The 27,337-nt window shown below is 47.7% G+C and overlaps 1 protein-coding gene across 1 annotated transcript in view; it reads left to right on the forward strand.

The window, feature by feature from the left end:
- Window positions 1–27,337, forward strand: part of LOC138293858 (probable endonuclease 4) — a 207,755-nt gene that overhangs the window by 79,963 nt on the left and 100,455 nt on the right. Inside the window, exon 2 of the mRNA XM_069233162.1 lies at window positions 20,918–21,074. Within this exon, the coding sequence (XP_069089263.1) occupies window positions 20,918–21,074 (157 nt within the window). The remainder of the gene's footprint in view (window positions 1–20,917; window positions 21,075–27,337) is intronic.

Here is a 27,337-nt window from a genome sequence, read left to right on the forward strand (position 1 = left end):
CCCCTAGTTGTAACCTAGTAGTGAACATTGGTAGCATCAAATATAGAGTAGTAGCTCTCTGTAAACGTATTTTTCAGCAGCCCATGAAAAATAGCTACTTTACAATTTAAACCTGTGAAATGTTTACATATGTTTGACTAATGACTTAGTGATTGTATTTCAGATGGGTTTTTTCTGTAAGTCTAAGGGACCATGCAATAAGACTGCTGGGGTGGAGGAATGCTCTGTAGTGGCATAGCAAAGTTCTTGCCAAAAGAATGGAAAATACACAGAGAGGGCTCCTAACAGAAGTAATGGGGCAAAATAGGAACAATTATTGAAAAAAGTTGCAAATAAGCAAGGCTCTTCTGTGTTGCTAGGATGTGGGTGCAAAATACATAGGTGCAGCAGTTGCTATCCCAACCTTATTTTCTGTTCACAGTTACAGCGCTGTCTCTTCTCTTGGGAAGCAGTTACTACAAGACAGAAATTACCTAAGCTTAGTGATTTATGTTCCATCCAGCTAATTTCACTTTTTCCCTGTAACTCTTTTAAAATATTGTTAAATACCTAAGTTCTCTAACCCCAATAGTTTCTGTTCAAGTTGTAGGGAGAGGATCATTTGCTCTCTCATTGGTGGCACTGGGGAGTTGGCGGATAGTTTGCCACCTTTGTGGGAGTCCCTTCTGCCTACACTAGCACCTTTTGAACAGTGCACTGAGTTCTAACTTTCAGTCATCCATATCCTTTTCACTGTCACCCTACACATCTACCCCTTTTCCTCTCCTGTTTCCTTGTTCTATCTCCTAATCCCCATTATTGATCCTTTTCCTTCCATCCCTACCTGCCACATTCCAAACTGCCAGGGTTAGTACAGCAGTAGCTCTCAAGTCTATTCCTTCTAGTATTGGAAAGTACAGCTGCCACCCAACCCCATTTGTTTCCGTTTTGCTGGCTGCTTAGTAAGTTTGAGTCTGGCATGAGCTTCGTCACTAACCATTAGCCGGCAATCAAATCTACTTGTCTATCCTTCTAAGTAGAGTTGAGCTTTGGTTGTAGAATGAACAAAGTTGTTGGATGAATTTTCAGACCCCTCTAGGCTTCATTTGTGCAAGCTTACCCTCCAAAGACCTTTACAAATAATCAACATACCATACCTTTTTAAAACAGCTGAAGTCGACAAAGATGCTTTGCACTGACATTTCAAGAGTCCTTCTTTACATTAAAGCAATACTGATTTTCTTTCGGTTACTGCTTCTCTTGACCACTCAAGCTGGGCCTTAGAGTGCCTCTGTGCATGTCTCTTTTTCTCTGGAGCTCTCTTTTTGTGTTTCTGTCTTTCTCTGCCCCCCTCTCTCTTCCTTTGGACCTCTCATTTTACCTTCCATCAACCGCATGGTGCCCTATGCAGGACAGCAGGACGCACAATAATTGTTTAATTTGGCAGAGAAATTGAGAGGGAATATGTAATCTGCATCAAACAGACCTTCATTACTACTTATCTGCTCATCACGTTGTTCTACTCTTTCTCTTTCTTTTGTCCTCAAGCTTGAACCACACTGCACATTAACCTCAAACTCCTATATCATTCAAAATGTAAGTTTCTTTCTGGTCCCTCATCGTTCACCTACACAGAAATTCAGTGCTCCCATCCTTCTCTTTTAGCTGTTATCCATAATGTTTGCCCTTCAGGTTTCCCCTCCACTAATCCTGCACCAAACGGGCCACCTTCTTCATCTAACTAACCTTAGGCTGCCCTTATTTCGCTTTAACGCTTCCACTCCTTTTTTCCCTTGTCCTTCTCTGTCAGAATTTCCTTTGCTCATCTTTCATCTTATTCCAGTCCGTCATCCACCGATCTTGTACATCACTTCCTGGCCTCTTAAAATTACAGTCCTAACCTTCATTTCCTCTTCTCAGAGAACCAGGACACAGAATCCCTGCAGTTCTGGCTAATTTGCAGTTTATTTTGGCAGATCTTTCAAGCGTAGTGCAAGTGTTTTTTCCACTAATAAGAAATCTGGCCAGCCTATCTGAAAGAAATGCATGTTGTAAGATGGTCGCCATATCCACTGCCATCCGCCGGCTGAGAGCTGTCTGGCTTTCTTGCTGGGGCTCAGGGCCCACCATACCCACTGCCAGAAGTCAGTTCATAACTTCATGGATCTCCGGATGGGGTGGTCTAAGGACCTACAGTGCCTTCCAGTGGACTTGCTACCTCTAAGACAATACTGTTCCAGATGCATGCCACCTAGAATGGGTTTTAAGACGCCAAGGAAACATTTTTTAATGTGATAGTTTGAAGGTTCTCTATCACTGAGGAGGAGAAGGCTGAGATATTGGGTGAGCATTAAGAAGGGGATGGCGTGATATGCCATAATTCGTGGTTTTAGTGTCATTACATAACAAGTCTACATGGTGTCTGCGCCATCATGAATGCATAGTGTTCATGGGAAATGTAGTTGCAGTAAAGATGGCAGATCACAACTTTGCATACATTGAGCATTGTTATAAAAAATAAAAAAAATAATTATGTATTTAAATTTTCACTTTGGTGAACATCAGTAACAAAGGGAAGATACCAACACGACAAAGTGCGACAGAGTGACCAATTAAAACAAGCTGAGTGGTTAAAATCGCTAATACAATTACAGCACGGAACCCCCCCCCCCCACACAGATTAGTTACAGCAGCATGGTATGTAATGGTCAATAGCAGGACTTTGATAATATTTGGAACCCACATCACACATCCCACAGGTGGAACACAACCATTCAGATCTTGTCTAGTTTAGGCAAGTAGGACCTCAGTGGATCCCAAAAGTCATGGGAGCGGGCTGCTAGTGGTTGTGTTTCTGCATATAGCCCAGACCATTCTTCACACAGTGATATATCTTCCAGCCAGCCTTGAAAACTGTGGAGCGAGTCTACCTCCCCATCTCATCGCCACCCTACGTTTCCCCAGGAGGAATGCAAGGGCAGTAATTTACAATACGTTTTGGGGATTTCATTAACATATCCCATTAGTACTACAAGGGGGGTGAGTTGGAATGTATGATCAGTCTGTTGAGCAATGTCGCCATAATTTGAGACCAGAATGAGGCCACCCTCAGACATGGCCATGCTAAATGAAGAAAGATCGCTTCCAGCATACCACATCGAGCACATTTTGTATCAGGGTCAGTATAGTATTGTGCAAGGTTTACTGGGTAGAGATTCACTCTCTGTCTGCGCTATTGCTCATCTGTTATATCCTGTCCCAGATTTCCCCTCCCATGCTTGGCTTGTGCTATGAAGGTCTGGGTCCCAGCTTTTTACAGCCACGGAGTACAGCTATGATACTAGTTTAGAAGGTTGTGGGTAAGTAAGTAGGAGGTCAGAAGCAACCACTTCTGGGGTTTCTCTGGAAAGCCACATAGGAGACATCAGGCTTTTTTGGCAAGTCCCGCATAAGTTAGTACATCTGTCAGAGTGGCACGGGAGTCTCCCACTTATTCTTAATAGGTTATCAATTTATGTGTTTTAAATAAATCCCCCAATGTAAGCAAATGTTTTTTTTGTAGCGATTTGTAGGACCTCCCTCATGGATATGTATTGAGAAAAAGGCAATGAGATACTGCACAACGAAGCCAATCTATTCCAGGCCCAAACAGTGCAACACACTGTATGAATTTGTTGAGTTGGTCTGGGGAGTTGTGTAAAGGGAGCTTCCGGAAGAGGAGTGGGAGTCATCGGGCCCCTTTGGACAAAGAACAAGTATTGTGCTCAGTTGAAAAGTGGAAGGGCAATAAAACATGCCTTTTACTCTTGATCTTATGTCACATTTGTTCTGTGTTCACAGACAGAGTTCAAAAGTCAGTATGTCTTACAATTAATTTTCCTTCTGACTCCAGAGTTCCAGGTCTTTGTACGGTGAACTGTGTGACCTGCTGTTTAGGGTTTTTCCTAGCACACAATATTTAAATGACTAAGTCAACTGTGCAAACATTCCAAAATATATTCCAGTAGTCGTGAAATCCCATTTTTTATATTTCTGTGTGATGAAAAAAATATTTTCATGGGATGAAAACAAAGCAGAACACATTAAGGTGATCATTACAAACCTGGCGGTTGGTGTTAAAGCGGCAGTAAGACCGCCAACAGGCCGGCGGTAAAAATAAAATGGAATTACGACTGTGGCGGAAACCGCCAAAATAGACAGCCACTTTAACACTCCAACCGCCACGGTGGTACAAACAAACAGCTTGGCGGTCACCGGCAACAGACAGGCGGAGGACAATGTACCGCCCACAGAATTACAACCCACCAATCTGCCATCTTTTCCGGGGTGGATTCACCGCAAACAAAAACACGGCAGAAACAACTTCGAAGGGAAAACGCTCCCCTCTACACGCCCCACGAGGAACCAGGATGCCATGGAACCAGAGCTCCAGATTTTTCCAGCCTTTATCTTCCTGCTCCTCTACCAGGAGCACGAACGCCATCGGCGAAGACCACGGTGAGTACTGCACGTACGACACGGGGGGGGGAGGGAGAAAACAGTGACACACACACACGCAACATGCAACACTCCCACCCTCACCCACTACAACACACACGCTAATACATCATGACACATCACAGTTACACCCCCCAAACCCCCCTGGAAGAATGCAAGGACAAAAGGAAATGAGTCAAATTATTGTGATATATTTAAAAACATGATTCAAAAATATTTACAAATATATACATTTATACTATATACAATTAAATACACCAAGAACACAAGTCCAAGGTATTCCACCATCATAGTCCGTGGATCACTGGACCCAAAAGGCATGGGCGAGGCCCACACAAGATACCCGAACGAGACGGAGAGAACACCGCAGGGGCATCAGATAGAAACAAAACAGGCACCTCAGGGAGAACAGAAGGGGGGGCACCTCAGCCGGTTGAGTGCACAACGCCAAATCCACGAGGGGGCCCCATACCCCACTGTTCAGTCCTGGGGAGTGCAAAGCCACAGTCTCAAGTTTCTACAGTGGGTGGTTTGCCCACTGTTCAGTCCTGGGGAGTGCAAAGCCACAGTCTCTCAAGTCTCTACAGTGGGTGGTTTGCCCACTGTTCAGTCCTGGGGAGTGCAAAGCCACAGTCTCTCAAGTCTCTACAGTGGGTGGGTTGCCCACTGTTCAATCCTGGGGAGTGCAAAACCACAGTCTCTCAAGTCTCTACAGTGGGTGGGTTGCCCACTGTTCAATCCTGGGGAGTGCAAAGCCACAGTCTCTCAAGTGGATAACAGTCTCCACTGGTTCTGGAGGGGGCTATGTGCCCAGAGTGCTTCATCCTGCCAAGGACAGAGGTAGTGGATGGGATACTCCACTGGTTCTGGAGGGGGCTTTGTGCCCAGAGTTCTTCATCCTGCCAAGGACTGAGGTAGTGGATAACAGTCTCCACTGGTTCTGGAGGGGGCTATGTGCCCAGAGTGCTTCGTCCTGCCAAGGACAGAGGTAGTGGATGGGATACTCCACTGGTTCTGGAGGGGGCTTTGTGCCCAGAGTTCTTCATCCTGCCAAGGACTGAGGTAGTGGATGTGATACTCCACTGGTTCGGGAGGGGGCTTTGTGCCCAGAGTGCTTCTTCCTGCCAAGGACTGAGGTAGTGGATAACAGTCTCCACTGGTTCTGGAGGGGGCTTTGTGCCCAGAGTGCTTCATCCTGCTCGTGCCGGCCTCAGTAGCGTCAGAGCTTTTGGCACTCATGGGCCTGCGGTGCTTGTGGCGGCGGTGTCCTTGGCAGCGGTGCTTGTGGCGGCGGTGTCCTTGGCAGCGGTGCTTGTGGTGGCGGTGTCCTTGGCAGCGGTTCAGCTGCTGGTGGTCCTGTTTGTGGCAGTGGGGCTGCTGGCGGTCACCTGCTGGGCAACGGGGCTGCTGCTGGCAGTCCTGTCTGGGGCAGTGGGGCTGCTGGCGGTCACCTCCTGGGCAGCGGGGCTGCTGCTGGCGGTCCTGTCTGTGGCAGTGGGGCTGCTGGCGGTCGCCTCCTGGGCAGCGGGGCTGCTGCTGGCGGTCCTGTCTGTGGCAGTGGGGCTGCTGGCGGTCGCCTCCTGGGCAGCGGGGCAGCTGCTGGCGGTCCTGTCTGTGGCAGTGGGGCTGCTGGCGGTCGCCTCCTGGGCAGCGGGGCTGCTGCTGGCGGTCCTGTCTGGGGCAGTGGGGCTGCTGGCAGTCGCATCCTGGGCAGCGGGGCTTATGGCGGTCTTCGCCGCCGTGCCGATCTTCCCAGACTTGCCGGTTTTCTTGTGCCCCTTCCCCACCTTGGAAGGTGTCGCAGCTGACTCCACAATCCCAACTGTACCCCTGGGAGCAGCTTTGGTGGCTGGTGTCTTCCCCATCTCCCGCCGGGCACTGGCCAACTTTTGATGCTTGACAGGTGGGGGACTGTCTGTGCTGTGGCTCCTTGCCACACTGGCTGCCCTGCTACCTGGTGCACTCCAGAATCCGGTGACTACTGGCACCACTGGTCCTGCCAATGTTGTGGCTGAGGTGCTAGGTTGGGACCTGGAGAGTCGGGCCCTAGGAGACTGACGGGGTGGGGGAGGTGAGGGAAAGAGGTCAAGGCTGGACAGGAAAAGTTTCTTAGGAACACTGGGACGGGTAGATGGAGGGGGTTTGGGAGTGGAGGAAGAGGTAGTGGTCGTAGGAGGTGTACGTTTGGTGACTTTGGATGAAGGTGCATGGGCTGGAGGCTGTTGTGAGGTGGATGGCTGTTGGGTGGGTGTGTGGCTGCGTTTGTGTACCTTGGGAGGTGGGCTCACAGACACACTGGGAGAGGACACGGGATGTGTGAATGGTAGTGGGGATGGTGACTGCACGTGAGCGGGGTGTGCTGGTGATGGACGTTGTGGCTGAAGATGTAGTGCATGCAGGTGTGAGTGGAGACGAGACTGGGAGGGAGGAGGGAGACGAGGAGGAGGGGGACACAGTGGTGGCAGTGGATGTTGGTATGTCTGCATGTGTGTGATGCTTGCGTGAGTGCCTGTGGGATGTGTGGTGCTTATGTTTGCCTGAGCTTCCTTTGTGTGTTGAGGTGTGTGCATGCTGGTCTGATGGTGTGCTTGGGATAGGCTGAGGTACAGGGGTGTAGGTCTGGGTGGACGAAGTTGGAGGGGGGAGGCTAGAGACGGGCAATGGCTGCCATCAGTGCTGAGGCCAGAGTCTGAAAAGCTCGCTGAAGGGCTGCCTGACCAGAATGAATGCCCTTCAGGACAGGAATGCATTGGTTTGTTGCAACTGCCTCTCTACACCCTGGATGGCATTTAAAATGGTAGACTGTCCAACAGTGAGGGACCTGAGGAGGTCAATGGCCTCCTCACTGAGGGCAGCAGGGGTGACAGGGGCAGGGCCTGAGGTGCCTGGGGCGAAGGTGATGCCCACCCTCCTGGGTGAGCAGGCATGGGGCCAAGGCTGAGGGGCTGCTGGTAGGGCGGTGCTGGAGGGGGGGTGGTGGCTGTACCTATAGATGTGGGGGGGGCACAGATGGGCCCGCCACCGCAGGGGAGCTCCCATCAGAGGAGGAGTCCGTTTCGCTGGTGTCGGCTCCTGTCCCCACCGTGGAGCTCCCCTCGCCCTCCGTCCCACTGATGATTTCGGAGTCCGTAGTCTCGCCCTCCAGGGCCATGTGGGATGCAGCTCCCTCCTGCTCCTGTGCCACTGCTCCTCCGCCTGATGAAGCTAATGCACACAAGTACAGGGAGACCACAAAAAGGGGTGGGGAAGACAGAAGAAAGACATGTTGAGTGCATGCAATACCGCTACAGTTGGCGGACACGACAGACACAGAAGCCCCCTGCACTATGCCGCTCACTTGGAGTCCAGTATTCAATCCCTGGGACATGGCTTACAAGGCTATGGCCGATTTCTGCACACATGGATGTCCCAGGAGCCTGACTAGGTGTAGTTGGCACTGTACCCAGGTGGGGTGGGGTGACACAGGGTCTGCCTGAAAAAGAGGACTTCACTAGCAAACTCGCCCTGGCCTAGGGGAACCTACAGCCCACCTCCCCCACCCAGACACCTACAATGTGCGCTGAATCAGCTGAATGAGAGTGTACTCACCACCTTGTTGCTGCTGTGCTGCCCTCAAGCGCCCATCCAACTCCCGGTATGCCACCGCCAGGATCCTGAACATCAGGGGGCTCATGGTACGACGGGCACCCCTCCCACGTTGCGAGGCCATCCCCAGCTGGGCCTCCGCCGTCTTCTTGCTCCAGTGGCGAATGTCCTCCCATCTTTTCCGGCAGTGGGTGCTCAGTCTGTGGTAGACCCCCAGGGTCCAGACGTCCTTGGCGATGGCACGCCAAATATCCTTCTTCTGGTGGGCGCTGACCTACAATAATTGTACAGGGGAAAAGGAAAAGTAATTACCAACTGTACCGTTAGTCATAGGCCCGCATCCCTACCCTTGCCATGTGGCACATGTATTCAGTCGTTTCATGCACGCCTCATTTTGCCCCCCCCCCCTATCTTTCATCCACCCCACTCCACACAGGCATTGCCCATACAGCATGCTCCCAGTGTACTTACCTGCTTGTCTGGAGGACCGTAGCGTGTACTGGGGGAGGACCCCATCCACGAGTTTCTCCAACTCCTCTGTGCTGAAGGCAGGAGCCCTTTCCCCAGATGCACGAGCCATTGTCTCTTCCAGACTGAGGTCACAGCAGCACTTGCAGTGTAGGTCCTCTCCTGTCGAAAATCAGGTATCGAGTGATTGAACAGATAGAAAATGGCGGTCATGTCCGCGGCGTACATCGTCATTGGCTCCTGGGACCCATAGGGTCCAATGTTAACCAATGCAGAATTGCGCTGCGGTCTTCGACCGCCTACTGCGACGGTGTACAACGCCAGCGCTGTTACCTCATATCCCATTGTCCCACTTTACAGGTCAGGCAGCCGCCATTTCAGGGGCCCACATGGCTTTATTTTTTACTGCGTCACACATACCTCGGCCTTGGCTCAACACTCATACAGGCAAATTTCGGTTTATGAATAGTTTTCTGAGTAAGCTGTGTGTACGTATCTCAGAGTTGGTTGACTCTCTGCTCGCTGTTCTCCTCCATAGGCACCGTCCGCTGGGGCATGTGAGGAGATGGCGGCATCCTCCGGTGTACAGACCGCTGGTGGACCTGTCGACAATGGAGGAAAGACATGTGATCATCACCTACAATCTTTGATCGTGCCACAATCCTGGAACTGTGTACCCAGTTGGAGCCAGACCTGATGTCAGCCATCCGCCATCCCACAGGAATCCCCCTCAAGTGCAGGTGCTGTCAGTACTCCATTTCCTTGCAAGTGGGTCATTTCAAACAACAGTGGCCATAGCATCAGGGATGTCCCAGCCTATGTTTTCCAACATGTTGTCCAGAGTGTTGTCTGCCCTGCTGAAACACATGCGGAGCTACATCGTTTTCCCTCAGGTGGAGGATTTGCCTACAGTGAAAGGTGACTTCTATGCCCTGGGACATATCCCCAACATCATAGGTGCCATTGATGGGACCCATGTGGCCTTGGTCCCCCCCGCAGGAGTGAACAGGTGTACCGAAACCGGAAGAGTTATCATTCGATGAATGTGCAGATGGTGTGTTTGGCAGACCAGTACATCTCCCATGTTAATGCCAAATTCCCAGGCTCAGTGCATGACACTTACATCCTGCGGAATAGCAGCATCCCTTAGGTGATGGGGCAACTCCAGAGGCACCGTGTGTGGCTATTAGGTGAGCACCTGGAACCAAATCAGTGGGAATGGTTGTCTGGGTCTGGGGATATCCCTACAGGTTAGTGTGTGTCTAACAGTTGTCCCTCGCCATTTGCAGGTGACTCTGGTTACCCCATACTGTCATGGCTACTGGCCCCAGTGAGGAATCCCAGGACAAGGGCAGAGGAACGCTACAATGAGGCCCATGGGCGAAATAGGAGGATTATAGAGTGAATCTTCAGCCTACTGAAGGCCAGGGTCCGGTGCCTCCATATGACGGGTGGTTCCCTATTCTACTCACCAAAGAAGGTGTGCCAGATCGTGGCCTGCTGTATGCTTCAGAACTTGGCTTTGCGACGACAGGTGCCTTTTCTGCAGGAGGATGGTCCAGATGGAAGTGTTGTGGCAGCTGTGGAGCCTGTGGACAGTGGAGACGAGGAAGCAGAAGAAGAGGACATCGACAACAGGAACTTGGTGATCCTGCAATACTTCCAGTGAGACACATGTAAGAAGACAAACCTGCCTGCTACATGTACTTTAACACTACTACCTCTCTACTGTCTGTCCTTTTCACCCAGTGTTTGGTCACTGAGTTGTCACTTTCCCTTACCATTTCACAGATGTGGGTCCCACTGTGTGACATCTGCTTTGTTTCCTCATGGACTAGAGCTGTGTGACATAGGTATATTGACATTACATTTGAAAGAGCATTTTGTCACTGTAATTGCTAATACACTAATTCGAAATCACAGACAGACTCCAGATAGTTTTGTACTTTAAGGGTGTTTATTTTAGTGCTCAATATTGGAGGGGGTTGGAAAATGGTGAGGGGTGATGGTGGAGGAATGTCCATGTCAGAGTCCAAGCTATTAGTCTCACAGGTGTATTGTCCAAAGGGGCATAGGAAGTGGAGCTGGGGCAGTTTGAGGATGGACAGGGTGACAAAGTGGGACAAAAGGATGACATTCAGGGTGGTCTCATTTCTTGGTGGGGGTCTTGGCATCGTTCTCTGTCTTTGTCCTGGATCTCAGGGACCGTTTGCGGGGTGGTTCTCCATCTGCAGGGGGTGGGGTGCTGGTGTGGTGGACCTGTGGCGTGCCTCCTGTCCACTAGCGCCGGCGGAGGTGGTGGGCAGTTTATCATTGAGGCTTGTGTCCGGGGCCCCTTGTTGTACCACAGTGGCCCTCCTGGTGTTGAGGACTTCCTTCACCACCCCTACGATGGTGCCCAGGGTGGAATTGATGGATTTGAGTTCCTCCCTGAAGCCCAAATACTGTTCCTCCTGCAGCCGCTGGGTCTCCTGAAACTTGTCCAGTACCGTTGCCATCGTCTCCTGGGAATGATGGTAGGCTCCCATGATGTTGGAGGGGGCCTCGTGGAGAGTGGGTTCCCTGGGCCTGTCCTCCCCCTGTCGCACAACAGCCCTCCCAGTTCCCCTGTTACCCTGGGCCTCTGTCCCCTGAACCGTGTGCCCACTGCCACTGCCCCCAGGTCCCTGTTGTTGTTGGGGTGGTGGGTTCGCCTGGGTTCCCTGTAGTGGTGGACACACTACTGATTGATGTGTCCTGGGGACAGAGGTATGGGTCCGCTGGGTGGGTGCTGTGCTGGTGTTTCCAGAGGGGGCAAGCTCTGTGGTGGCCTGTGCCAGTGTGAGGGGAACCGACTGTCCCGAGGACCCAGATGGGCCGGGCTGGTCGTCTAGATCCAGTTGGACAGAGCTGCTGTCATCACTGTGGGCCTCTTCTGTTGGTGGTGTGGACATGTCTGGACCCTCCTGTCCGGTGACGTTGGGTAGGGGTCCTGCAGGGGTGTAAAAGCATGATTATTGCTTCTGTGTGTGCCATGGTGTGCAATGGGTGGGTGACTGTGTCCCCATGGCCAGCATTCCAGTGTGGGACCTTGTGTGATGATGTTTTAGGGGGTGTATGGGTATGTACAGTGGCCATGCTTTGGTGATGGGTGTCCATGCTTTGGTGTTGCATGCAGGGCTTGGTGTTGGGATGCGTGGTTTGTGATATTGGGACATTTGTGAGGAGTTTGAGTGATGACGGTGAGGGTGAGGGTGAGGGTGGGTGTATATGATGGGATGCAGGTAGGCTGGGTGATATAGTAGTAAAGATTTGACTTACCAGAGTCCATTCCTCCAGCTACTCCTGCGAGGCCCTCAGGATGCAGAATAGCCAAGACTTGCTCCTCTCATGTTGTTAGTTTTGGGGGAGGAGGTGGGGGTCCGCTGCCAGTCCTCTGAACTGCAAGGTGGTGTCTTGAGACCACGGAACGCACCTTCCCCCGTAGGTCGTTCCACCTCTTCCTGATGTCATCCCTATTTCTTGTGTGTTGTCCCACTGCGTTGACCCTGTCCACTATTCTTCGCCATAGCTCCATCTTCCTAGCTATGGAGGTGTGCTGCACCTGTGATCCGAATAGCTGTGGCTCTACCCGGATGATTTCCTCCACCATGACCCTGAGCTCCTCCTCAGAGAACCTGGGGTGTCTTTGCCGTGCCATGGGGTGGTGTGGGTGATGTGTGGGTTGGTGTGTGTTGTGATGTGTGGGGTGATATTTAGTGGTGTATTGTGTAAGGTGCGTGGATGTTGTGTGAGTGACGGTGTGGAGTGCCTGTGGATGCAAGTTTGTAGATGGTGGTGTCTCTGTGTGGCCTTCAGTCGCAGTTGTTGTCGTAGGGGTTTGTGGGTGATGTGGGTGTGTGTTTTATATTGTATTTGTGTGGGAATGGTGTGTGTATGTGTATCAGGTGTGTGTATTTCGGATTGTCCAATGTGGATGTGTTTTATATGTGTGAGTGTATTTTGAGCGCTGCGGTGTGTACCGCCAATGGAATACCGCGGTCGAAAGACCGCCGCATGGAATCATGGGTCTTGATAGTGTGGGCGTATTCCTGTTGGCGTGACGGTGGAGGTTTTGTTATCGCCAGTTTATCACTGACCTTTGGTGTGGCGGACTTGTGTGGGTGTCTAAATTTTGGCGGATTCCGAGCTGTGGGTCATAATGACCGTGGTGGAATTCCGCGGCGGCGGTGTGTTGGCGGTCTTCTGCGCGGTGGTAAGCAGCTTTTACCGCCAATGTTGTAATGACCCCCTAAGTGTTGATGTGCAAAGGATTTCTTCTGAAACCCAATTTTACATATTGTTAATACACTATATAGTTTTATCAGTAAAGCTGCAGGTTAATTGAAAGGTTTTTTGGAATTTCTTAGATTTTAGTGTGTGTAGGTGACAATATGCTAACAAATCATGGTTTAGTAATATAGGTTTTAAAAGTGAGTATTTAAACAAACAGAGAAACACTCATTCCCTAATGGAAATGCTATTAGTAAACTAAAAGAAGTCAGGGTCATGTGTACCCTATATGTGGGCTAGATTATTGTGATACATGCAGCAAGCTTTAGTTTACTTAATCAAACAAAAGAGGTTTTGTTTCTACTGCAGAAATGCTGAGCTCAAATATTTGAAGGTGCAATCATATGTGAGAATGAAGAAAAAGGAGACTCTGTAAACTATTTGCCTAGGATCACACAATTTGAGACCCGTTTACGGGTCAAGTACATTACAGTTAGGTAGAGTAGGTTATTTAAGATACTCGACCTGCAGGTCTAGTAACATTTTTATGATTTTTCAAGGCGTGGGTGTGTCGGATTTAGTGGTGGCATCAGTCAAGGGGACCATTATTGATTTAGAACAATTAATCTTAAGTCCCGACCCCCATCCAGTCAGTTATTTCCTGTATAATGGTATTCAAGTTGACAGCTGGATCTCTAACCTCAAGCATCGCATCATCTGCGTACAGTGACAATATTGTATAACGGAATCCCATATTTACCCCCTGTCGGTGATGGAATCCTCTTGAGGCGCAAGTGATCGGTTCCATTATGAGGGCAAAAAGAAGGGGCAATAGGGGACATACCTGCCACTTGCCCTGGCCTATCTACAACTGTTCTGATATGCCACCCTTCAAACGTAAACGTGCCCGTGTATAACAACTACACCCACTTCACAAACACCTCACCCAGTCCCATTCTAGGTAACACTGTGAATAGAAAAGGCTGTTCAACAGTGTCAAATGCTTTAGCGGCATCTCAAAAGTCACAACAACCATCATCTCCAGATCCAACTGGTGTGTGAGGGTGAATAAGGGGTTCAAGGGTTATCTGCCATGAAATGGATCAGAATGAAGCCCGACTGGTCCAGTCGAACCAGTTTTGGCATCAGTGGCAGAAAACGATTAGCCAATAGTTTGGCCAGAATCTTACCGTCCACATTGATGAGAGAGAGAGGGGGCGATATGAGTCGCACATATGTGGGGGTTTATCTGGTTTGAGGACCGTGAATATGATGGATTCTCTTATAGAGAAGGGGAGCGTGTCTCGCTGGAACTCCTCAGTATATACCTCATGCAAAATAGTTGCTAACACCGCGGCTTATGTTTTATAGAACTCCGCCGGGAATCCATCACTCCCAGGTGCCGTCCCATTTGTCAGTTGCGTAATAACTTGTTCAATCTTCTTGGCAGTTAAAGGTCGGAAGAGTACCTCATGGCGTGCCCGATCTAACCAAGCCAGAGCGACCTGCTGCAGATAGTTATCCACCTCTGCTGGAGTAGCCTACATGTAGGGGGTGTATAGCTCAGGGTAAAAGGTAACAAATTCCTGAATGATCTTCTGAGGGTCATGCAGAGAGTGTCCTTCAGATGTGTCAACAGTATGAACGTAATCAGTAGTGACCCAGGGTTTTAGCAACATGGCGACCTATCTCTTTCCCTATATTTCCTACCCAGCGCATATTTACTTTTTTTTTTACCTCTCTTTCCACATCATCCTGAAATTCCAGTAATAGTGTCCTCAGGGGCTCCAACAAGCTCCGTCCTTGTAACAGAGCGCCAATGTCCATAATTATTTTTCGAGCTGTGCATGTCTCCCTCTGATTGATTGAGGATTCCCAGCCTTTTTGCGATGCATCCGTCCCGGATAACAGCCTTCAAGGCCTATGAGTACGTGGCAGTATATCGAAAAAGCCTTAATTTAAGGTGACATCGTTCTTTATTGTGGAGTGAATTTCTACTCCAAGTGCAACATCTAGTAACATCTTGGGTTGGAGTCTCCAATTCGGCACCTGCACCCAGGCTGTTGGTAAGGTAAGCAGTAAGCTCACCGGAGAGTGAACTTAGAGTGCAAGGCAAGTGTCGTACAGTCTTTGTCCAGCTCGTCACATGGGAACTCACTTAGTAATCAAGTCATGAGGAGGTATTATGTGCCAAGGAGTTAAATGTATACTTCTGGGTCATTCCCCGCAACTCGCCCCAAATGTCAAGCTGGTCGAACTGTACCATGATATCCAAAAAAAAAAAAAAAAAAGCAGCACGAGCTCTTGTCAAACAATGCTCATGGCGGACTGAGCAATCTAAGTCCATATCCAATATTAAATTATGGTCCCCTCCCTAAGGGTAGGGCCAGAGTCAACTTCAAGGCAGTGTTTGAGTATCATATGGTATACGTCTGCGCAGTCAACGTTTGGGCCATATGTGTTAAGGATCGTTATCTTAGTGTGACCAATGAGCCCCTGGAGTATTAAACAATGACCGTCCGAATACGCTATGGTCCGGAGATGGCGGAAGGGCTCATGTTTACAAATAATGATGGCCACTACCATGGAGTAGGATGAATAAGAAAGAAAGTATTGTTAAACGCCCCAGGAAGTGGGCAATTGTGTCCCTCTACCAGCCATGAGGTATGTTTTTTTGCAAATAAATAATGCCCGCTCCATGTCTGTTGAGATAGGCAAGGACCTGTTGACATTTACGAGGATTATTTAGACCCAGGACATTTCTGTGTTATAAAAGTTTATGCCAATCCTTCACATGTAGGCTTATTCACCATCAGTAACCAAATGTGCTGTTAATATGTATTCTTGTACATCAGTTCTCAGCCATATGTTACAAGAAGTAATCCCTTTAGAAATAGTGCAAACCATTCTGCCACCTGACACCCTCCACCCCCACCGTCCCACACCAGGGTCCAACCTCCCAGTGAATCACCAAACTAATTGAAGAACCTAAATGTGAAGTTAAACCCAAACTCGGTGTCGCATCATTCATCCCATGAGTTAACATAACATAAAGCCGTGAGGCGGTCAGAGCACTGACAGTGTAGCATCACCCAGCACAGGTAGCACAATATCACAGGACTCAGGAAAGGCTCTCAGTGGATAACATCATAAAACATTAAGAAGAAGCCAATATTGTATAGCATGTGATACGATCCTTAGAGTTCGTGCAAGAGCTGCAGCGCAAGCAGTGCAATGGTAGAACGGATGTTTCTTGGGGACCAGCTCATCTCTTCCACATTTGCAGAGATGCATACAGTATTCAGATGGTTAGTTATTCCACCTCATCCAGGGATGATGTATCCTCAACATGCACATGCGGTAACATGGCATACTTTGAGAGAGGAAGAGTAAGGAAATGCCTCCTTGGTATGGTTACCCCCTGACTTTTTGCCTTTGCTGATGCTAAGTTATGACGTGAAAGTGTGCTGGGACCCTGCTAACCAGGCCCCAGCACCAGTGTTCTTTCCCTAAACTGTACCTTTGTCTCCACAATTGGCACAACCCTGGCACTCAGGTAAGCCCTTGTAACTGGTACCCCTGGTACCAAGGGCCCTGATGCCAAGGAAGGTCTCTGAGGGCTTCAGCATGTCTTATACCACCCTAGGGACCCCTCACTCAGCAGAGTGCCATGCCAACCTCACACTGCTTCTCACCTCCCCCCTGCAGGAACTGTAACACCTGGCAGTGAGCCTCAAAGGCTCACCCCTTTTGTTACAGCGCCCCATGGCATCCCAGCTAGTGGAGATGCCCGCCCCTCCGGCCACTGCCCCCACTTTTGGTGGCAAGGCTGGAGGAGATAATGGGAAAAACAAGGAGGAGTCACCCACCAGTCAGGACAGCCCCTAAGGTGTCCTGAGCTGAGGTGACCCTTACTTTTAGAAATCCTCCATCTTGTGGATGGAGGATTCCCCCAATAGGATTAGGGATGTGCCCCCCTCCCCACAGGGAGGAGGCACAAAGAGGGTGTAGCCACCCTCAAGGACAGTAGCCATTGGCTACTTCCCTCCCAGACCTAAACACCCCCCTAAATTCAGTATTTAGGGGCCCCCAGAACCTAGGAAACCAGATTCCTGCAACCTTAACCAGAAGGACTGCTGACCTGAAGCCCTGCAGTGAAGACGGAGACGACAACTGCTTTGGCCCCAGCACTACCGGCCTGTCTCCCAACTTCGAAGAAAACTGCAACAGCAACACATCCAACAGGGACCAGCGACCTCTGAAGCCTCAGAGGACTGCCCTACAACCAAGTACCAAGAAACTCCCGTGAACAGCGGCCCTGTTCAACAATCTGCAACTTTCTTGCAACAAAGAAACAACTTTAAAGACTTAACGATTCCCGCCGGAAGCGTGAGACTCTCCACTCTGCACCCGATGCCCCGGCTCGACCTGCAGAAAACTAACACTACAGGGAGGACTCCCTGGCGACTGCGAGCCTGTGAGTAGCCAGAGACGACCCCCCTGGGCCCCCACAGCTACGCCTGCAGAGGAAATCCAGAGGCTCCCCTGACCGCGACTGCCTGTAGCAAGGGACCCGACGCCTGGAACCAACACTGCACCGCAGCCCCCAGGACCTGAAGGAACCAAACTCCAATGCAGGAGCAATCCCCAGGCGATGCTCTACCTAGCCCAGGTGGTGGCTACCCCGAGGAGCCCCCCCTGTGCCTGCCTGCATCGTTGAAGAGACCCCTGGGTCTCCCCATTGCTTTCTATACAAAACCCGACACCTGTTTGCACTCTGCATCCGACCGCCCCAGTGCCGCTGAGGGTGTACTTTCTGTGCCTGCTTGTGCCCCCCCCCCCGGTGCCCTACAAAGCCCCCCTGGTCTGCCCCCCGAAGACGCAGGTACTTACCTGCTGGCAGACTGGAACCGGTGCACCCCTGTTCTCCATTGAAGCCTATGTGTTTTGGGCCCCTCTTTGACCTCTGCACCTGACCGGCCCTGAGCTGCGGGCGTGGTAACTTTGGTGTTGCCTTGAACCCTCAACGGTGGGCTGCCTTGGACCCAACTTTGAACCCTGTAAGTGTTTTACATACCTGTGAACTTAACCTCTACTTACCTCCCCAGGAACTGTTGATTTTTGCACTGGGTCCACGTTTAAAATAGCTTATTGTCAAAACTGTACATGCTATTGTGATTATTCAAAGTTCCTAAAGTACCTAAGTGAAATACCTTTCATTTGAAGTATTACCTGTAAATCCTGAACCTGTGGTTCTTAAAATAAACTAAGAAAATATATTTTTCTATATAAAAGCCTATTGGCTTGGAGCAAGTCTTTGAGTGTATGTTCCTCATTTATTGCCTGGGTATGTACAACGAATGCTTAACACTACCCTCTGGTAAGCCTACTGCTCGACCACACTACCACAAAATAGAGCATTAGAATGATCTCTTTTGCCACTATCTTACCTCTAAGGGGAACCCTTGGACTCTGTGCACACTATTTCTTACTTTGAAATAGTATATACAGAGCCGACTTCCTACAGGAAGATTCTGCAGGAAGGAGAGGGCTGCTGCAGAATCCATGAAATTCTTCTGTTTACACTTCCATGTGAATGAAAGTCACGTGGGATACAGCATAGTGTAGTAGATGCCCTGTTCTTGGAGTGCTTTCTTGACAGGGAGCCATTTTTTGCAGGCATCTTGCACAGGTTGTGTGAAGTCGGGAAATAACTTTGTGTATCCCTTCATAGTGAACCTCCCTGGCGTCCCAGGCTAGACGAAGCACCTGGTCTCTGTCCCTAAATTTTAGGAACTTCATAATAATGGGCCTGGGAGGGGCGCCTGGAATCAGTCGAGGGGCCAATAATCTACGTGCCTCTCTCTAACAAAAGACTGGGAGAATTTCTCAGCGCCGAACAATTGGAGAAACAAATGTTCAATATAATCTTCAGTTCGCCCCATTGCTGTAGTTTCAGGAATTCCCATAATGCATACATTTGTCTCCTAGACTGTGCCTCCAAATCATCATTTTTCAACTGAACATTACACAGTTCAGTCTTCATTTCTTCCACAACCTTCGCCTGCTGTGTATGCGCACCCTCGACATCAGAAATACGTAGTTCACCACCCCTGCGGTGCTCCTGGTGTTTATCAATACAATCTTTCACGTTGTCCATGTGCCTAGTCAAGGAATCAAGCCTGTAATCTGTGGTGGTGAGGCTGGAGCGCATTTCAAATAGGATTGATTTGAGGTCCTCTTCTGGAGGGTATGTCAGACCCGCATCCCCCTGTCTGCTGGGGCACTGGTCAGCCAGTGGCGCCGTCTGACGTGACTGCCTTTTGGCTTCAAAGGTGAGCCACTGCTGCTTCGCATCTGTTTTGCCCATTTTTGGACCGACAAGCGTACCAGGTATGTATAGCTAATTGGTCAAACTGAATGGGAGCAATTATACTGCAGATCAGGTCCAGGTAGTATCCTACTACAAAGCACTTAATTTGTAGGTTGCTGATATTGCACTTTACGTCATCTGATGGTAACAAGGATTTATGTAGTAGAGAGTTAACACAGTCTTAGTTAATATTTATATCTAAATTGAAGTGGTACAGGTAATATTCAACCAGGCAGTATCATGCTACAAAGCACTACACCTGCAGTTTGCTAGTATTGTTCTTTGTACTGTCTGATGGTGGCAAAGATTCATACAATTGAAGGTGAGTGCAGTCTTAGCCAGTATTTCTGTCCAAATGCAGCAGTACATGTAATAGTCAAGAATCCCCATAAGAAGGTAAACAGCGCTGTCATATTCACTCACTTTATTGGCAGTGGTGTGGAAGGTGTCCAATGCAGCTCCGCCAGCCACCCGTTTACGTCTGCAGGTTTTGTATTCCAGCCTAGCTGTGGCCCTTTTCAGCAAGCCGGGTGATATTGAGTGATAGGCCGCGACTGAGATGACATGGCGTAGAAGCCCCAATGCGCCCTCCCCCACCCCCGGCCATTCCCAGTCAGACCCGCTCCTTCATGGTCCCCCCAGGACTGCACCACAGGAAGGTACTGGGGTGGTGCCGTAAGCGGCGAGCACTGTTGCAGAGGGTTCGGGCAGTGCAGTAACGCAGGCTCGACATGGGCAGCCTTCCTCCGGGTACCACACGCCAGGCCTCTCAACAGTCCCCAAGCACATCTGCCTCAAGCCATGCTGCTGGTGACAGTTTGTGGCCCCCCCAGCCGGCTGATGACAAAGGCCTGACCGAGGCGGCAAGCAGGATAAATTCTCTGACCGGCGGAGCAGGATTAAAACACTGCCATCTTGGATCTGTTTGGCCATGCCCCCTTAAATAAAGCATAGTTAATGTCTAACAATAACTTTACGTTAAAAAACAGTGATCATTGTCAGCCATTGAAGTTAAAAGGATTTGAATATGCATGTTAGATATAAGGGTAATTCCAGATGATATTTTATAAGTAAAACAGTCAATTTAAAAGGATACAGTGAACAAACTTGCTGCAAGAAGTGATGTTAAGTAAACTGTTCGATTGTAGGGGAACATAATCACCTAAAAAAAGTTGTGACGTAAAGGAGTACATGTTTCACAGATGTATTAAGTAATAGAGATTTTACATTTTAATGACAGTTATTAAAGTTGTAATGAGGTTTGCAAATTAAAGCAATTGCAATTTGACTTTGAGTAGCCTTGAAGTTTTTAATTTTGAGGCCATATGATTCCAAGTAATTTCGGTATGAATATAAAGATGATTCACAAAGTAGTTTGGTTCAACATCAGTGGCTTACATCCCTTGCTAATAAGTTGGCCTCAGACTTTCTCAAGGCTTTGTTTAATCAATGCCCCATGCACGTAGAATAGTAAAAAGAAATAGGTTTCTGGAATTGTGATGCAGTCAGTCTCGTCATCTTATTACAGTCTGCAGTCTTGTTCCATCTCTATTGCTGTCCTCCGTTCCCCACTTTCTGCTCCACCTTTCCTCCCTGCCTCCTGATTGTACACACTGGTTTGCCCCATATGATATGCCCTTTAATGTGTCAACCCTATGGCCTACATGGGGATATTGATAGCAAATGCGAATTCAACTGATACATTTTAGGTTCACTGTTTGAGGTCTATTTAGAGGTAGTAAACATTGTAATTTTGTTTTGCAGGGAGGAAGATCAAGGGTGAGGAAAATGACCAAAGAGGAAGGCATCACAGGTGGAACCAAGGGACGAGGAAGAGACAGAACCCAGAAAAAGGCCCCTCTAAAGAGAGTGTCCAGCCTGCAAAATGAGGGCTTATCTGTTGGAAATCCATCCCCTTTTGGTAAGGCGAGAACACCTGTTCTTGATCTGAATGTGTAGAGGAGGGCTGAAGGCTTGTGATATCTGTGCCTGACCATTAATAAGAGCTGTTCATACAAACTGTATCTGTATATTTTATGTTTTATCTCAAGCTTCTCTGACTGCAAAAGGTTCTCACATGCTTTTGATGGAACAGTATCCCAAAAATGGATGATGGAGGCTATGACGGTGGGTCAAGAGCCCCAGCATGCCTTGTGTTGCTCTAGAAGCAGAATACCCCCAATTAATGCCAAAGGTATTGGGAATCCCCCAAAACACTCATATAGTGAGACGGCCTGAAGGTATAACTCCAAACACGATTTGAATGGTTTTAACAAAATCAAAAACAACAGCCTTAAAAAAATCCACAATTCCAGCGGTGTTGAATGCATTAAAGATGAGACAAATCCATTCAACTAAATGCTTTGGAAATTTGCTATTTAATAGGGACTGCATCTGTGGATAACCTTGCTACTTGAAGATCATAGGTCTAATGGACAGATGTAAGCACCTCGTGTTTTTTAAACAAAAAAGTCTTCTGTCTGATCAGCTTGCTAAAATTTACATTAGAAGTAGCAATATGAGGCCATATGTCTGCTACATTTATGTCTCGCGTGGGGGGGGCACATTTTCACAACAAATCACAATTTAAGAGACCAAAACATTGTAGGCAACGCCAGCCATCATACCACAGCAGCCTTCATCACTCAGTATCACGTAACTCCCCTTCAAGAGCACCTGGAACACTGGATGAGTCAAAAGGACCGGAATACCCTTCAGATAACAAGCTAGGTTTGCAGCTGAAACATTACAGGCTCTGTGCAAGGACAGCTATTTGCAAATCATTGAATGGGTCACAGAAGTCTCGCCGCTAGGAAGACCTCCTTTGTACTATAGAAACATTTGTATGAAAAGGATGGCTCCCACACTCGATAGACGTAGCTGCCTCCCAACCGCTCAAATCTGCCTACTGGAAAATGTTTCAAACATGAAGTAAACTGGAATGTTGGAACATTGGAAGAAATGTATTACTCAATGTATTAACCACAATGCTGATGGAATTACCACCGCAGTAAAAGGCAACTTTTCTTACTTTCTGATGTTAAACATGACATTAGTTGGTTCTTTCTTAGCCATTATCTGTTGTTTCCGCTTAAAATTAAATGCAGCAAATAACCCCTTGGAATTAACGTGCTGCCACGTCTGAGAAGGTGTACCATCCAACCCACCTGCATGATGGACCTAAGCTGGCTCTGTCTGTGATGTAAAAGTGACATATCATTCTGAATGATCTCTATGGCAGATGACACAATGTTGTTTAGTGTGTAAATGCGGTTGGACAACGTGTTTGTCCCATTATCGACAACCGCTAGAGCTTTCTGCAAATTTTCCTGAACTATTTGCCTTAACCGGGCAGCAGCCTCCTTTTCGGAAAGCTTCCAAAGGTCATTATATATTGCATATAAGAAATGTTTTGTGCGTGGTTTCCTGGTACCTAACAAGAAGTCTTGTAAGTCTACATCTTCTGACAGGAGTCTAAGGTGTTTTTAACAGCTGTTAATGTGTATTTTTTTTTAACTATTGTTGACATAGTTTACACATGCTATATGTAGTAACAATACCAGAGTGTTGTGTAGGGACGTAACAAGGGTCAGGTCTGCTTGCTCTAAAACCCTGTGTGGAGTTGTCAAAATGCATATGACAGCCATTTGTGTCCATTAGCCACAATAACCACCTGTTGGGACCTGAAAGTGTTGAATTAAGGATGCCGTTCTGAAACCACCCATTGAGCTGTTCTTCAGTGACATTTAAAATCTTTTGCCATTTATCAAGTTTTGCTGGTGACGGAATACCTGGTGCATTAATTTTTTTAAATTATCGCCAAGCTTAAGCAACTTGTTTGTTGCACAGTTTCAATGAGAAATCTAATTTGGAGCAAAACAAGGCATGCTTTAAATAAAGCTTTCCTACCCTGTATTTGCCAATCTCTAGTTCTTCACACACTCTTTAAGTCAATTGACTTCAACCAGTATTCATAGCCTCCTATAGTCAACTGGGAAACAAAGGAATCAGAATAAATCAATTTAATGTCAGTTAACAAAACGTTCCCTTTTGAAGGTGGCAATTTTAAATAATAAGAATCAACACTTTTAACATCATGCCCCGAAAAATATGAAAACCTTTTTACATATGTTTTTGAACTCCCCACTGGTGGGGTCGGACAATTTTCCCATTGTGTGGAATTATAAACTGTTCTCGGGGTACTGGGTCTATGCAGAAAATAATGTCAGTAATGGTGGTAGCAAAATATTTCCCCATAATTTGCAGTTGTCATATAAACATCTTCACTTTCAAATACAGTATAATTCTCAAGCTCAGAAAGCATAGAATGAACAGTTTTTACATCCCAGTCATCCAAAACAACCCCTGGTGTTATAAGATTATTCTTAGAAAATTTAAATACATATGGAATTTGAATCATAACTGTAGGCCCAAAGATATTGAATGGTACTTTATCCCAAACAGCTGAAAGGTTAACAAGGGACAAGTCTCTTCGGACCTTACGTGAGGATAGGTAAGGTTTCTAACCCTCATCCACCAGTTCAACTGCAAAGCGTTCAGGAAGGTAATGAGCACGTATCAGCAAGAAAAAGATGATCACAAAACCAATCCAAAGCAGAAAGGCAATTAAAGTCAAAAGTAGCCACAGGTAATCAATCTGATATTTTATTTTCTAGTCACATGTAGTGCTTACATGCTTTTGATACAGGTGTTGCAGATGATGCTGAACAGTTTGAAAACTGTGAGAGTGCAGCCACTCACCTGAAAAGCAGGATGTCTTCAGGGTTGATGAGCACCCTGACCTCCTGGGACACCTCTTGGCACTATTAATATGTTACAGGAGTTCCAACAGCTGTCCCAAAAGATAAGGGGGATTGGAAGAGAAGGAAAGACACTACTACACCTTGTCACCTGGTCCAGCTGAGGCTCCTGTGTCTTCAGGAATGTTGTAGGTCATCAGTGTCATCGTGGAGACACATTCTGGATCGACAAGGAAGGACACATGAATCAGTGAGGCAGTATACTTATGGAGGGGACTAATATCTTATTACAATAACAAAAGTCTGTCAAACAATCACCTGGCACCCAGTCGGGTCACTCGGTTTATTCTCTTCACTTTCTATAAATTGGACAGATAAGGAGTTTCTCCTACTTAATGTCCTTAGGGATGAGGAGGATCCCTTGAGTTCTTAAATCTCTCTTATAACATGTTCTACTCTGGCATCTCAGGCAGTTCAAGGCACTCTGTAACCAATAACATAATCATAAGGAGTAAAATAAAATAAATCTCACAGTTGGTGTGATGCTCAAAGAAAAGGTAACGGAAAGGAACATAAAAAGGACTGGCTCTCATGCAGTTTGTAAACACTTAACATGCATACTGGAAAGCATTAACATGAAAATAACAATAGGAAACATATCTGAGGTTTTCAACATTGTCTGCTTGTTCAAAACCTATGAGTATCTCTCTATTTGAAATGTGCTGCCAAAGAGCTTCAAATCAAGTGTGACACAGATTAGTTTCAATATATGCTCCCAAAAACACTTGTTGCAGTCTGTTCAAGAATTTGTTTTTGAAGTGTTTATCACCTGCGGCTTAATCACACAAATTCTCTGTTCCTGACGCTACAGTGCGACTTGCATTGTTCACCGCATGCTGCGTCTCCCCCAGAGGCGTACTACACTTAGCTGTATCAGAATACTGTTGCCGGTGAACCTGCAGAGTGCTGGAGCCAAGAACAAACTGGAGGACTCCGATGAGACCGATGAGACCGAAGAGAGAAGGTGGGAGGCAACCAGAAACGTATGTTGCAACAGGAAACAAAGCCAAGCACTGACATATGCGAGGCAATGGCTTTTATTGCCAATCAGGATTGCCATTTGAAGACACGTGGCAGGCCTCTCCTGCACAGTCATGGGGGCGTGGTGGCTGTCTAGTAATGGAAAAAGCCATCAGTCCAAGCAACATGCTTGTAAATGTAAATTAGCACTTGTATAGCGCACTACTCACCCGTTAGGGTCTCAAGGCGCTGTACTCATACCGCTATGGAACCCCTCCTGGCTTTTCCCTGTGAGGGGCCCACTCCTGAGCACCCCCAGGGTGAAGCCAGGCATCCAAGCGCTGTTGGGGCCGTTGTGGAGATTAAGCAAGCTATTGCCCAGAGTTGCAGAGTGGGACCCATGAATTAGATTAGGCACTGAGGCGAGAATTATCTGGTCAAGGGGAATTGAGCCCAAGACCTGCCGAAGCGGGACTTGAACCCTGGTCTTGAGCCAGATCTCTGCTTCAGGGTCTGCCGCTCTAACCATTGAGCCACACTTCTCCACTTCTCTTGGTGTTCCTGCTAAACAAAAGTCTAATCAAGCATTGGCAACAGCAAAAGTAATACACAGTGAGAACCACAATAAGCATTGATGGTTCCAAACATACATCGTGCCAAGCGCTAACTATAGCCCAGGAAGTATTCCACAAAAGGATTATGGTGACATAGCAAGGAACACCACAGGAAATCACGTATACCTAGGCAGTAAACGCACATGATTGAGCCGTGATCCCCGCAGTTGGCAAATGACACAGACCTGGGACAGGGGCAGGGGAGTCCTGACAAAAACGAATTGTTGATGTCAGCAAAGTAACCAGAAGCAGTTTGTGCAAAAACTGGAGCCAGTGCAGATGAAAGAGAACTGGCAGATGTATTCCTTGGTGGTTAATTGAGCCCATTCGTTTGTGGTGAATTTGAATAATATAAGTCAGAGTTTTGGGCATTCCTTGTCGATCATGTGGTGACAGGAACTAATGAAGGATCATTTTCGACACTTCCCAAGCTCGGGGAAGTTTCTTCATCATTGTTTAATTATTAAAGGTACATCCTGATGGGCAGTGAGAGGGGTATGGGAACTACCCAGGAGTCCTCACAGTTTACTGTACAGGACTGGCCATATGGTGTAACTTGACATTGTCAATTGAAATTATTTTTCTTTAGAACCAGGCAGTAGTGCTAAAATGACAGTTCTGTTACTGTGTATTCCCAGTGCTGGAACCAGTTCTCTATATGGTGGGCCAAATTCCTTCTTTACAGCAATGTTTTCACGCACTAGATCCCCAACTTGAGGAATCCAGCCATTGGATGTTGTTGGCAAATCCTCATTTCCAAGGTGGAGGCGTGTGCAGATTTGTTTTGATCACAGAACTGTTGTAATTGCTGCAAGATAGCGATACCTTCATTTATCTCAAAAGGTGTTTCTGCCACCACCGCACCAGAGCAACCAAAATTCGGGACATACATAGGTGACCCGAACAGATTAGTACGGGGTACCTCCTCCCAAAGACCTTCTGGGCAGAATATTTAATGTTTTCTTAGGCTCCCTACAGGTGGTGCAGCCAACTACGACCTGTATCTTGTACTCCTGCTGTTAAGGATTGCTTCAAGTCTTGTTTTTTCCGCTCCACAATCGCACTTCCCTCGGGATAATAGGGAGACGAGAAATGCAGTTATACACCCAACGATGCCATGGTGTCCCTGAATGCCCTGGTGGCAAAAAACAGTGCCTTAGTCTGAGTGGAATGCTGCAACAGCATATGTCCCGATGAAGACTTTCAAATCTTGACTCAATATTGTTCAGGAGCCAAGATGTCAGCGGACCCGGGGTAGGCAAGTTCTTATTGGAGAAATTCTGGGGTCTGTAGTTTTGGTTCAAAAACATAATGAATATCAGTGGCCATTAGAGACGCTGCCTATTGGATCCAAAGTGAGTGTAATGCTTTTATGTTTAGTTCGCTAGCTTTGGTAATAGCATCAAGGGGTGATATTGGGGTAACGACGATGATGCGTTTCCTCTGGGCAAGAGGTCTCTCCTTTATGATAGCCATCTGGACAGCAGTCAGTATTTTTTCTGTGGTTGCAAAACGCTGTTCAGCGTTGAAGTACAACTGTGATTTGTATGCTATGGGTACGGTATCACCTTCATTGAATGTTGCATAGGTGAACCCGATTGCACCAGGAATTATCCTGATGACCAAGTTTGTTTTGTTGTCACATGTATGTAAATGTTTAGCTTCAAGCATGTCTTGTAATGCTCTAAGAATGAGTGTATGTTTAAGTGTCCAATGTTGGCTTGATCAGTCTGGACAAATTAAGTCATAAAGAGGTTTTATGCGTTGCGCATAGTCTGGAATGTAAGTTC

The sequence above is a fragment of the Pleurodeles waltl genome, chromosome 4_2, assembly GCF_031143425.1.
Source record: "Pleurodeles waltl isolate 20211129_DDA chromosome 4_2, aPleWal1.hap1.20221129, whole genome shotgun sequence".
In the NCBI taxonomy this organism is placed as follows: domain Eukaryota; kingdom Metazoa; phylum Chordata; class Amphibia; order Caudata; family Salamandridae; genus Pleurodeles; species Pleurodeles waltl.